General features: G+C 45.7%; 1 protein-coding gene and 1 pseudogene across 1 annotated transcript in view; both read right to left on the reverse strand.

The window, feature by feature from the left end:
• Nucleotides 1-29: 29 nt before the first annotated feature.
• LOC121540777 lies at nucleotides 30-2963 on the reverse strand (annotated as a pseudogene).
• A 3685-nt stretch (nucleotides 2964-6648) lies between these two features.
• med12 (mediator complex subunit 12) overlaps nucleotides 6649-13649 on the reverse strand; it is a 51993-nt gene continuing 44992 nt past the window's right edge. Inside the window, exons 37-45 of the mRNA XM_045207413.1 lie at nucleotides 13117-13267; nucleotides 12529-12743; nucleotides 12180-12254; nucleotides 11726-11955; nucleotides 11145-11310; nucleotides 10508-10636; nucleotides 10298-10426; nucleotides 7450-7546; nucleotides 6649-7115 (exon numbers count right to left, since the gene is read on the reverse strand). Of these exons, the coding sequence (XP_045063348.1) occupies nucleotides 7078-7115; nucleotides 7450-7546; nucleotides 10298-10426; nucleotides 10508-10636; nucleotides 11145-11310; nucleotides 11726-11955; nucleotides 12180-12254; nucleotides 12529-12743; nucleotides 13117-13267 (1230 nt within the window). The 3' untranslated portion in view covers nucleotides 6649-7077. The remainder of the gene's footprint in view (nucleotides 7116-7449; nucleotides 7547-10297; nucleotides 10427-10507; nucleotides 10637-11144; nucleotides 11311-11725; nucleotides 11956-12179; nucleotides 12255-12528; nucleotides 12744-13116; nucleotides 13268-13649) is intronic.

Here is a 13649-nt window from a genome sequence, read left to right on the forward strand (position 1 = left end):
TGCTTATGTTTACAATTGATCATTATTATATTCAATAGTGTTAATAATTTTTTTGGTTGTTGAGAGAAATGAAATTGTTCTACCTAAAACCACCAATTAACACAAGGTGGTAGGTGTAGTCATGGAAATAGACTAGGTCTACATGACAACACTGTTCAATAAGCCTTTTCATTTGAAGTAGTTTTATCAAGTCAAGTTTGTAGGTACAGAACTAACACTACTTTAAGAACTAAAAAGTACAAATAGGAAGTGTTCCATATGATTATTTTCTCTCCCACCTCCCATATAAAGACCATACAAGTTCAGTACAGTATTTCCTCTAACACGTTTCCTTTCACTGTTCTCTCCTCTATAGAATGACTATCAGCTGAGGTTAAAGTTCAATCTGAGTGACAGGAGAGAGAACCAATGGGCCAGAGTTTTCACCACCATCATAATAACCTGGGTAGAGAAATGGATAGAGTTTCTCAGTGAAGCTGCAGCCAGAAGAAGAGAAGATATGAGATCTGGCCTCCACATCATAGAAGGAGACCTGTCTCTCCTCATAATCCACAAACACCCCAACCTTCTGGGGCTTCTCTTTTAGGGAGAGGGGCTAGTACAGGCCTGACACTCATTCCAGTTCATCAGTCCCACAGTCTAGTATACATTCTCAGGGCACAGTGCTATCCTCATTTTCCTATTGATGGACTCTCTGGCTACTCCTAAATACCACCTACTCTTCCCCTCCCCCACCAGTACCTCATAGTAGAATCTCCCTGAGGAAAAGCCCTCCTTTCCCAGGACACAATGATTGGTATAAAACCTCTCTGGGTTGTTAGGGAGTTTATGTCTTGTCTCTAAAGACCTCACTTGTTTCCTGTCCTCAGACAGAATGAGATGTGGATGTGCTGTATCAGGGTCCAGAGTCACAGCCACAGCATACTGCTGCATCCTCTTCAGCTTAATGTCAGGAAAACTCTCCATCTCTTTATTGAATTTCTCCTCAAGTTCAGAAAATGCTCTCCTTGCCATCTCCTCCAGCTGAGACAAAGCTCTCCTCAGGTTCCACTCAAACAGTTCCCTGTGAACACTGATCTCAGACCAGTCCTTGATGAGTGTCAGAGGGCACAGGGATGAGGAGCTCTGAAGGAGGTGGAGGTGGTCCTCACTATGTGAGAGCTGCTCCAGCTCAGTGCGTCTCCCCTGTAGCACAGTGATTTCCTGCTCCAGCTCTTTAATGAGCCCTCCAGCCTGCCTCTCTGCTGCTTTCTGCTTCTCCTCAATCACCTCAATGTAGTCAGCCTGGCTTCTCTCAATGAAGTGTCCCAGAGCAGTGAAGACCTGCACACTGTCTGATATCTCTCTCTCTGAGTCTCTCTGGCTGAGCTCTACTGAGTGTTTGATATCTTGAACCTTCTGCAGTCGCTCCTGGATCATCGCTGCACTTGTGCCTCTGTCTTCCCCAGCTGAGCCTTCCTCTCTCCAAACTCTTCCTCTAGAGGGACGGTGTGGTGAGTTTTAACTGACACATGCCTGGTCAGTCCTACAGAAGAGCTCCAGTAGTCTGTTGTGCTTCTTCCAGGGTCTCCACAGGGTCGATCAGTTTGTGTCTCTTCAAGGCTGGGGCTATCTGATGCGGCTGCAAGTGAGTCTCACAGAAAGAAGTCAGACAGTCCAGACAGGACTTCAGGGCTTTGAGATTCGCCCCAGTGCAGACATCACAGAACACTTCTCCAGGCACAGTAGGGTGATGGTCTGAACCACTAATAGCTTTCACCTAAACTGACTTCCTGAACTTAACAGCCATCTCAGAAGTGAAAGTATTGACTAACAGATCTGGTCTACTAGAAAACGTTTTCTTACATACTGGACACTGGCACAGATCAGTAGTATTCCAGTATCTGCTGATACAGGCCTTGCAGAAGTTGTGTCCACATAGAAGAGAGACAGGCTCAGTGAACACATCCAGGCAGATAGAACACATGAACTGCTCTTCAGACAGGACAGTGTTGCAGGTAGCCATATCTAAAGAGACAAAGGTGGAATTATGAAACGATAAAGCTTTTCCTGATTCAGTTGACTCATATTGTTTGAGACTCAACATTTTGAATAAACAGATTGTTTTAGAGAAGTGTCATGCTGTGTTTTTACATCATTATAACTATCAATCTTGATATAAAGTTGTACTATTTCCTTCTAGTTTGCATTTCGGCCTTTAACGTAAAGCAGAATAGTTTTCCATAGGCTCACTATAGATAGATAGATAGATAGAGACAACAGGAAAACGTCTAATCATGGTTAGGCTAGGCTATGGGTTGTAAACTGTCCTTTCACACCTCTGGCCCTAGCCAAACCGATTGGTTGCTAAGGTCATGGTTGCCAGGGGCCTTATCACACCTTTGGGTCAGCCAATTACAGGCAGTGATCTTGAGTCCCAGATTCCCAATTCCTGCCTCCCCCTCTGTCTCCTTCAAGCAGTCACAGAGCAGCAAGCTCATCTCTGTCCTGCACATTAAACATCTGGACTCACATCTCTGGACATGTGTGACGGTGTGCATGTCCAAAATGAATATGTAACATGTATATAATTATTCCTTGTTGTTCTTTATAGTTTTTACTATTGCATTCTGCCTCTGTGTATATCATTGTTGTAATATGCGCAGGTGGCATAGCCATCTATACAGTCTTTTATTACCTTTATGCTATGGTATGTATAGTGTATTCATTCCCCCCGTTTTCTGTCCATTACAGAACCACTACCATTCCACTACCTTTTCATTCATGTGTGTGTCAATAAAGTATCCTAGTGTGTAACTCTGAGGTTGCCTTATTCCCCTCTTAGCGGTGGAGGTGCTAGCGGGTCAGATCAGCCCAAACGGAGTCGCACTCTTTCATGGTCCTTCGAGACAGATTTGTGACTTCCCTAGCACCACTATGGCAGCTTCTTGGGAACACACAGGGTACTTGACATACAGCCAGTCTGCAATCTACGGGAGGGATCGGTGGACCCATTACAAAATATATTTTAAACTTCAGTCATTTAGAGCTCTTATCCAGAGCGACTTACAGGAGCAATTATGGTTAAGTGCCTTGCTCAAGGGCACATCAACATATTTTTTACCTAGTCAGCTCGGGGATTCGAACCAGCAACCTTTTGGTTACTGGCCCAATGCTCTTAACCGCTAGGCTACCTGCCGCCCTGGCCCCCTCCTCGGCCCCAGCAACATTGCTGAGCGCATTTGGTGGAGGGACTGAGCATGGACGTACCGCCTCTGCCACTTGGCTAGGGAAGTCTGCACCTACAGAAGTGCCAGCCCACCTTGGTCCTGCAGCATCGCCAGCAGGGGACGTCAGATATATCGCCTACCATCACCCTGTCTCCTCCCCATTGCCACGTGGTGAACTGCAACAAGCGGACATGTGGAAGCAGGAGTGCAAGATGATGTTCATGTCATTCCTACAGTAGCGCTATCCTGGCTGTTACACCTGGCTTCCTAGTGCCTAGTGTCGGTGGCAGCCCGCAGGGAGGTTCTGCCGCCTCCCAGACTCTATATAACAGAGCAGGGATCTCTTCCGCCACACCCAGCACCACAGATCCTGCCGTTTTACTGCCTGCCTGTGGCCCAGCGACCGCCAGGATGACAGACAGTCCGGTCGCCTTCTGAGCCGGCCCAGCGATCTCCGGGACTAGAACCATTCCGGTCGCCACCAGTGCTCGAGCCAGCACTTCAGCTGACAACGGAGACAGCACCACAGCTGGTGCCTCAGTCAGTACCCCCGCCTAGCACAGGGCCGTAGGCCCCTTTACTAGGCCAGTAGCAGCCAGAACACCTGCTGACCCAGTGCTATCTATCCCGCAGACGCCTGCCTGCTACTAACCCTGATGAACTGTCCTGCCCTGGTTTCGTCTGGGGTCCCAGCTGCAGCCCCCAGTCCACGACTCACACCATGTCCTGAGGGCCCATCCTCTCCTGACCAAGCTACCACCCTGGGTCCCAGTGTGGAAGTCTGTGAAACCCCTGTCCAACCAGCACCGCCCGACCCAGCACCAGTCTTGTCCTGCGGCCGCTGGACTCCTCGGACCTACCACCACTGATTCCTGGCCCGGCCTTAACCCACCGGGGTCTGCTCCAGACCCTCCTCTGGTTCCTGCAATGGGGGGGACAGCCCGCTTCGGTTGGGGAACCACCGCCGCCGAGACTGTTCTCCTCTGCTGGGGCACAGCCCGCCTCTTTGGGGGAACCACCACCGCACCTGCTCTTCTCTGCTGGGGAAAGGCCCACAAGCGGTGTGAACGGGCCCTTAACACTCCTCCACCCCCTCTCTTCGGAGGGCAACATTATTGCTCTTTATTTGATCAAGGCCAGGGTTCAATCACAGGTATGTTGTCGCAGTCGACAAGCGCACCTGCCTTTAAAATTCGCCTTTTAAAGGCATTTTCCCTGATGTTCGCGGAGATCGCATTCACACTAATTGCTGCAGATGTCGGCACAAGTGTAAAATACCTTTAAAAGTCAAGTGCAGTGCGCTTGTTGAAAATATATATTTGATGGAATCCTGGCCCAAGTTACAATAAAGTTTAAAATAGATATTTGATGGAATCCTAGCCCAAGTTACAATAGAGTTTAAAATAGATATTTGATGGAATCCTAGCCCAAGTTACAATAGAGTTTAAAATATATATTTGATGGAATCCTGGCCCAAGTTACAATAGAGTTTCAATTATTATTACTTATGTATTGTTTTGTATCATCATACTTCATCATATATGATTTACGTATGTAATCACCCTACATACGAAATGGTTATACTTACATATTGCTGTCCTTTTCACCAATATCCACATTCAATGCATCCTTCTTTTCACCCAGTTTGCTGTAATAGACTCTCATGATGTCATGGGGCTTTTCCCAGCTCTTGTGGAATCCACAACAGATCTGTAAAACTTCATAGACATGGTAGAGGCAACATCAAACTCATACTCACTTGCCCTCATCACCGCTGGTAGTGAAAATCACAAGCTCAGACCTTCCAATGGTGTGGTAACCATAAACTCCAAGACAGTGAGTGGACTGCGTAACCCTGGGAGGGGCCCTTACCAGGTACTGACAGCCGGGCCAGCTGAGCCTGGGACTCACGTAGGGCAGGGACGTCGCTCCCTGAAGTAGTTTGTTCGTAATACTCACAAACTACCCGCTACCAAAAGAAAAAGCAACAAAGAGAGCCTTAGCATCAATGGTTTACATGCAAATTATATTAATAATAACAATAAAAACCCACAACCAATAGTAGTAATGGTTTGTCTTGTTATTACTGTGCATAACATATTATCATCTAACAGTTAACACTTTTGGGGGGATTGAAACAGGCCTTCTTACACTATCCCCTCTGTTCGGGAGAGTTTGTCCCCAGGCTTCACTATACCAAGTCTCTCACGTGGGCACACCTCTCCAATGGCCAAGATGGAAACGTCAATTATTTAAATTCTTATAATTAAAGGTTTCTTAAACAAGAGCTGCGCCTGTTTTTGGCCCATGTAAATCCTATTCACAAAATAAAGGTGCACAACTGAGTTTACCCCTCCATGGGTACATCACTGGTCATGACGTTTCAGTTTCCACCGTCTCTGGTAAATAGGGTAGCCTATGCCCAGTAAAAGGCTCTGCATGGTCAATCTGTTGTCTGCATTGGCCGTGCAGCATTTATGGTAATATGGATTCTGCAGAAATCAGTGCATTCAAACTTCTTGCGTTTCGCCGAGCAGCGCAGTTGTGAAGGAAGTGAGTTTATCAATGCGGCGCTATACAGAGCCCTCCGCATTGTTGCAAAATTTGAGGCACACAGCGATGCGGTATAGCTAAATTTGCGTCACACCATCCATACTGCGCCTCCGACCACACTTTCGGATCAAGCATAAACTGGCTCTTAGAAAGTGTGCGTCCAAAATTGAACATTTGAACAGAGCCCATATGCCATGGTCAAAAGTACTGCACCATTATATAGGGCATCATTTGAGACGCAGCAATAGTCATTAGCTTACCTTTTTGGTTAGCACAAGTAACCCCGAGCAAAGTCTTGTATTTCGTGCTGCTCACAATTGTTTTTGCTCTGTCCAATGAAAGCATCATGCGTCAGTGTGGTCATAAAGATGTTGAGGCTGGGGCGTGGTTTTGGATCAAAAGTATTTTCAGAAGCTCGCATGAAGAAAAAAAAGACTAACCTCGATATTTTTTTATTACTGGACTGACGGGTTTTAGCGACATTTCTAACAGGGTTCCCATTTCTAAAATATACCATGACTTTCCATATACCTTACTGAATTTACATGACAATGGACAAAAGCTCACTGGGCAATGCAATGTGGAAAAATAACAGAATACATTTTTCTGATCATTTCATTTCCAAGTAGTGATCAATATGTAAAATTCCCTGACTATCCCTCTGCAATGCACATCATAAAATTCCATGACTTTCCAGAAAATCACGGACCTGTGCGAACCCTGATTACACAAAAAATGATAACAAAAGTAACTACAATCAATAAGTGGATAATAATGATGACTCATAGTATTTCAATATCATTAATAATATCCTGATTATTCACAACCTGATTAGTAAAATGCTGTGTCAGGATGAAAAGAATGCACCAAACACAAGTACAAGACATAAAAACTGACATGATATTTAATGAGAAATACACTAAACTGAAATTGTACAAATTGAAAAAAAATGTTTTTTTGCATTATTCTTATAATTTCTTGTACTTCTTTTTTACATAGACTCTTCCATTCCATTATTCTCCATGATCATTATATTTCACAGCACAATCCCTCCTCGGATGTTCAGAAATTACATGACTGAAGTTGAGATGGTTTTCGAATGGCATGTTGGGCCTCTGGTTGAGTTGAGGGTTCCTCTGTCTGGTCGTCCTTCTTGGCCAATAGCAGCCTTTCCCTCCTAAGAGCCTACGCCTCTAAATCAGGGGCCTGCAGGGCATTGGACACATCTATCTGCCAATCTACGGGCTGGCTGGGGACACGCCCACACACAGGGTCTCCCTATCCTTCCACACACACTAATATACAACAAGCACTATCAGTAATATGAGTTGGTGTTCTGTCCGGGTTGTGTATCTGGGGAAAATAAAATAATACACTTGTTATCAACACACCCAAAATGACTGGAAATTGTCAAAATAAAATGTCACATTTTGACTACAAAGCACAATATGCAACATATGATCGTCATATAGAACTGTTTACAATATCAGCTGTTTAATTAGGGCACCCAACAAAAAAAACATTTTAAAAGTAAAGAAACCAAAAATGTTTATTTCTTATTGGACAAATCCAGGTAGTACCTCCGTTTGACTGTTTCTTGTTTGGTGCCTAATGAACGTGACCCTGGGGTTAGTACAAGGCTATAACAGATCTCACTAAAGTACACTGACATGAGTGTCTTCCTTACTTGAGAGTTGTTGTTGGAGCTGCCTGACCAGTGCTGCAGTCTGCTGCTGCTGTTGAGTCTGCTGCATCTGAGTCTGCTGCATCCCCTGTCGTGGGAACTGACACACACACACACAGACATTTCGGTGTTTGAATGTACAGACAGACTATAACTTCACATCATACCTAATTTGAGAGGAATTAACTAATACAAATACGGGTGACCATGACTTGGGACTCATTGTCCCTTTTCAGTAGCACACATTTAGAAAAAAGATGACAGAGGCAAGAGGTCAGAGATTAGAGATTTAGAATCTGAAAATGGAACCAATGTTTGAGCCAATGTTTGAGACAGTTGACAAGATTGTCCGTAAAAAAAACACAATATTTCAGCCTTTGTGTATGCAACTCTTCCCAAAAAGAGTTGACTTGAGTTTAACTTTTGATGGTCAAAAACTGGCAATTTATACGATACAAATTCCTATTAATGCGTTTCTGTCTGGCTAAGTCCTCAGTCTTGTACTAGTGAATTTCTGATATCAGTACTCTGCGAGATGGCCCCAACTGACAATAAGGCAGGAGTTCCCTCTCGCCATCTTTAATATGTTAGTTTCCTGCTAATTACTTATACCCATATTATCCTTATCGATATAGGAATAACATCTCTTTTCGATATATCGTGCCGACCCAAACCTCTATCCAATAACATGTCTGGTGCCAACCTAGAGGGGCATAGTTCACTAGCCATGCCTTGACTAAACCAGGCTGGACATAAGCAGTGTGCGCTAACCTTAAACTGAACCATCTACACTGAAAAGATAAAGTAGCAAAAAACTATTCAGGTCAGCGTGATAGTTGGAAATAGATCTAGGCATGGTAGGGTTTGATTTTGGACTTGTGGGGTGTTCCAGAAAGCAGAGCCCTATACTACATACATGGTTTGAGGAGTTAGCGAGGTAACTTTGGACAACTGAGTTCGGGATAACCGGTACCCTGAAAGTGGTTCACCTTTTATCCAAGTTCCCTTTATCTAATATTAGGTTTTGGTTGAAGATCTGATAACATTCAGTATCAACAATATGCAAAAATAGAGAAAATCAGAAAGGGGGCAAATACTTTTTCATGGCACTGTATATGTATGTAAACTCAGCAAAAAAAGAAACGTCCCTTTTTCAGAACCCTGTCTTTCAAAGATAATTTGTAAAAATCCAAATAACTTCACAGATCTTCATTGTAAAGGGTTTAAACACTGTTTCCCATGCTTGTTCAATGAACCATAAACAATTAATGAACATGCACCTGTGGAACGGTCGTTAATACACTAACAGCTTACAGACAGTAGGCAATTAAGGTCACAGTTATGAAAACTTAGGACACTAAAGAGGCCTTTCTACTGACTCTGAAAAACACCAAAAGAAAGATGCCCAGGGTCCCTGCGTGAACGTGCCTTAGGCATGCTGCAAGGAGGCATGAGGACTGCAGATGTGGCCAGTGCAATAAATTGCAATGTCCATACTGTGAGACGCCTAAGACAGCGCTACAGGGAGACAGGACGGACAGCGGATCATCCTCGCAGTGGCAGACCACGTGTAACTACACCTGCACAGGATCGGTACATCCGAACATCACACCTGCGGGACAGGTACAGGATGGCAACAACTGCCCGAGTTACACCAGGAACGCACAATCCCTCCATCAGTGCTCAAACTGTCCGCAATAGGCTGAGAGAGGCTGGACTGAGGGCTTGTAGGCCTGTTGTAAGGCAGGTCCACACCAGACATCACCGTCGCCTATGGGCACAAACCCACCGTCGCTGGACCAGATAGGACTGGCAAAAAGTGCTCTTCACTGACGAGTCGCGGTTTTGTCTCACCAGGGGTGATGGTCGGATTCGTGTTTATCGTCGAAGGAATGAGCGTTACACCGAGGCCTGTACTCTGGAGCGGGATCGATTTGGAGGTGGAGGGTCCGTCATGGTCTGGGGCGGTGTGTCACAGCATCATCGGATTGAGCATGTTGTCATTGCAGGCAATCTCAACGCTGTGCGTTAAAGGGAAGACATCCTCCTCCCTCATGTGGTACCCTTCCTGCAGGCTCATCCTGACATCACCCTCCAGCCTGACAATGCCACCAGCCATACTGCTTGTTCTGTGCGTGATTTCCTGCAAGACTGGAATGTCAGTGTTCTGCCATGGCCAGCGAAGAGCCCGGATCTCAATCCCATTGAGCACGTCTGGGACCTGTTGGATCGGAGGGTGAGGGCTAGGGCCTTTCCCCCCAGAAATGTCAGGGAACTTGCAGGTGCCTTGATGGAAGAGTGGGGTAACATCTCACAGCAAGAACTGGCAAATCTGGTGCAGTCCATGAGGAGGAGATGCACTGCAGTACTTAATGCAGCTGGTGGCCACACCAGATACTGACTGTTACTTTTGATTTTGACCCCCCCTTTGTTCAGGGACACATTATTAATTTACATTACATTACATTTATGTTAGTCACATGTCTGTGGAACTTGTTCAGTTTATGTCTCAGTTGTTGAAACTTGTTATGTTCATACAAATATTTACACGTTAAGTTTGCTGAAAATAAACGCAGTTGACAGTGAGAGGACGTTTCTTTTTTTGCTGAGTTTATATATATATATACACACACTTTATTTTTTATATATAATTTTCTGGTTCATTTTGAAAGCTAAACTTGAATACGCGTTGTTGGTTGTCAAGTCAATTATACCATGCTAATTTCAAGACGAATTTCAAAATGAATAAGTTAATTGAGAATATTTAGGACAGTTAGCTGGCTAACTTGATCCGTCTTTTTGGAACCACCCCCGCGTAATTTGACTGCATCACCCTCTAAGTGGGACGTACCATGGGTTGCTGCGGGGGCAGGGGCTGCATGCCCAGGTTCTGAGCCTGGGTACCGGGGGGCTGGGCCGATGCTACCTGCTGCTGTTGTTGTTGCTGCTGCTGTTGAACTTGTTGGGGTTGAACCTGTTGCTGCTGCTGTTGTTGCTGTTGTTGAACCTGTTGTTGTTGTTGAACCTGTTGTTGTTGTTGAACCTGTTGTTGTTGTTGAACCTGTTGTTGTTGTTGTTGTTGTTGTTGTTGTTGAACCTGTTGTTGTTGTTGTTGTTGAACCTGTTGTTGTTGTTGTTGTTGAACCTGTTGTTGTTGTTGTTGAACCTGTTGTTGAGCCTGCTGCTGAGCCTATAGGGGCCAGGGACAAACACAGGAACAGTGCAGGGTTAGACCATAGTACAACTATATAGGAATTCCTACACTGACTATGATGCAGCGGTGGGCTAACGACGGCCCATGGGATGTTATTAGGGTTGATTATTTTGGGTTACAAAAAACACTCCAGGCCTCTCTTGAACGTCTAAAACTAGATAGAAAGTATGTAGAAATTTGACCTATATTCTTTCAAATAACTGCCCTTTTTCCGGCCCGCAAATAGACTGACGAACAAATCGGTCCCCCAAAAAATCTGTGCGGCCCTCAGTTGAATTTCGAAATCCCCATGTGGCCCTTGAGTCAAAAAAGTTTGCCCACCCCTGTCAGAGCATCAGGTAGAGCATTGAATGAATGTTTAAGTGATTATGTAGATATATAGCACATTGAGCGCCAATTGCAGTACATGTGTAGTTACAATAGTATTGATCCACTGTTCAATGTTGGTCTGTAGTGTTAGAGATTGTTAGTAGACATAGCATACTCTGAGTGCCTGCTGTCTGAGGTACTGCTGTTGCTGCTGCTGGGCCTGCTGCTGCTGCTGCTCGGCCAGCATCTGGTTTGGTCTCATTCCCGGGTGAACCACCTGTCCCCCCATGTGGCTCAGGGCATGCATGACGGGAGCCGGTTGGATGGACTGGTGGGGAAACCTGGAGATGGTGGAAGAGACACAGATTCAGGGGACCGGTTCTTCATCAATGTTTCACAAATACACCACTATGTCTAGAATAAGGTCACTGTTGTCCAATAGTGCTACAGCATGAAACAAAGACTGTGACTGCACTGTCCAATGTTCCCATCCACCACATTAAAGTAAATGAAGAGTGCAGTTTATAGGTGGGACTGACTTAACGCTGTATCCAGATACTAGGCAGTGATGCTAAATGTGACATTTTAAAGGCCTTGATATCTGCAAGAAAAAGGAGTGAAAAAAGGAACTCCATGAACACAATATGAGCTAAAAGTAGCCGAAATATCCTTAATAAATGGACAGTAGACCACCCTGTGCTATTGGAGTGTATTGTCCACAACACCACCCCTCTTCAACTCTTCCCTCCTGCCCACCTCGGTGTGTTCTGCATGGTGTGTGAGTAGCCCGGTGCCTGCTGGTGAACGTAGCCGCTGGGCCTCTGCCCCATCTGCCTCAGAGAGTCCACCACGGCCGGGTTGGCCCCTGGGTGGCTGGCCTGGAAGCCCTGGTTCCCGTACGACGGAGGGACTATACCACCCGCCTGGGAGGGGTGCGGCTGCATCCCCATGTGGGAGCCGTACGTGGTATAGCCCTGGGAAATGTTCTGCACACGGAGAGAGAGAAACCAGAATGTTCATGAAAATAGGACAAATATGCAGGGAGAAAATGGGTGGAATAGTGATGATCAGGAATAGAGAACACTAGTTTACGCATGGGGTCAATTTCAGAGGTGGAGGAAATAGAAAGATAAGAAAACAGGTTCTATGGATTCATCTGGAAAGAAATCACATGAAATGTTGGTGAAAGTGTCTCATCTGAAAGACTTGCCTGAGTTGGCTGCATGGAGCCGTATTGTTGGTTAGGCGTTATCTGCCTTATCGGTTGTCCCATCATACTCTGATTCTGAAAATGACAAGAGACAACAGTCATCCTCCAACGTTCTCAAAAAGCGATGTGCTGCTTTCTACACCTGAAGGTCTCATTTTTTTTCTCCACAGGGAGTGAATTCCAAATCAAACCTATAAACATGTCCTGCGTACAGTGAAAGCCAGGTTCAAGGTCCTATTCTGTGAGCACGTTAATAACACCCTCCAGACACACTGGTAGGTCCAGTCCAGAATAACCTCTGTACTCACTACTGTCCCATTCCAGTGGAGTCTAGTTCCTGCAGACTCACCAGTCTGACCTGTAGCTGCTGGCGCAGGATCTGACCCTGCGGTATGTTGGGTTGGGGCTTGTAGCCCATCGGGTACTGCTTGTCCATACCCATCATGCCTGGCATGCCACCCTGCATGCCGGGCATCATGCCTGGGTAGTTGGGCCGCGTGGGCATCATCTTGCCCATCTGAGGGTTCCGGGCCGGTCGGTACGGGGTGTCCAAACCAGGGCCTCCTGAAGGGTAAAAAGATTAGCATTAAAGTCAAAATTCCAAATAGCTTCAACACAGTCCTGGGGGAACTACGGGGTGTCAGGGTTTTGCTCCACCCCTGCATTAAAATCTAGTGCTGGGCTGGAACAAAACACTTCACATTCAAACAGTCATGAGAGGAATACAGGTTCCGGTGTGTTTTTTCTTGATAGTAATGTAAAAACGAACTAGTAATAACTACAACAGGGACTGTTTTCATCAGTATCAGAGTACGAGTGCTGACCTAGGATCAGGTACCCCCTGCTGTCCATGTAATCTTATTCATTATAATCTATAAGGCAAAACTGATCCTAGATCAGAACCCTGGTCTTAGACAACGATAATGTTGGCACTGACCTGGAGGCAGAGGCTGGTTCTGGGCATACATGCCCATGATGGGCTGCTGGTTGTAGCCTATCCTGCTGTAGGGGTGAGTCTGCTGGCCCATGAGGTCTGGGGGCATACCTGTCCCATACGGCACTCCAACCTGGGTACGGGTCACATAGTCCTGGAGAGAGAAGACATGCATCTTCTATGAGACATGCTACTTGTATAGAATGCTAATATGTGCAACAACAATATCATCCAGCTTTTGGACCCTTAGAACAAGGCCTTCAAATCCCTCGTCAAGATGCCACTCATGAGTGCTCAGTGATAAGAGTCCTTAAAGCTATGAGTAACTTTATATTTCTACGATAACTAATCCAGAAAGACCTATCGCCTAGATCTGAAAGGTCCAGACACGTATAAGCAATATGGTTGTAACTCCATCTTGCCTTCTGATAGGCTAGGTGGAATACCTTCGACACCGTGAACCATCAGATCCTCCTCTCCACCCTCTCAGGGCTGGGCGTCTCAGGCTCTGCACTCCTGGACTGCATTCTACCTGG

Source organism: Coregonus clupeaformis, chromosome 3, assembly GCF_020615455.1.
Source record: "Coregonus clupeaformis isolate EN_2021a chromosome 3, ASM2061545v1, whole genome shotgun sequence".
NCBI lineage: Eukaryota > Metazoa > Chordata > Actinopteri > Salmoniformes > Salmonidae > Coregonus > Coregonus clupeaformis.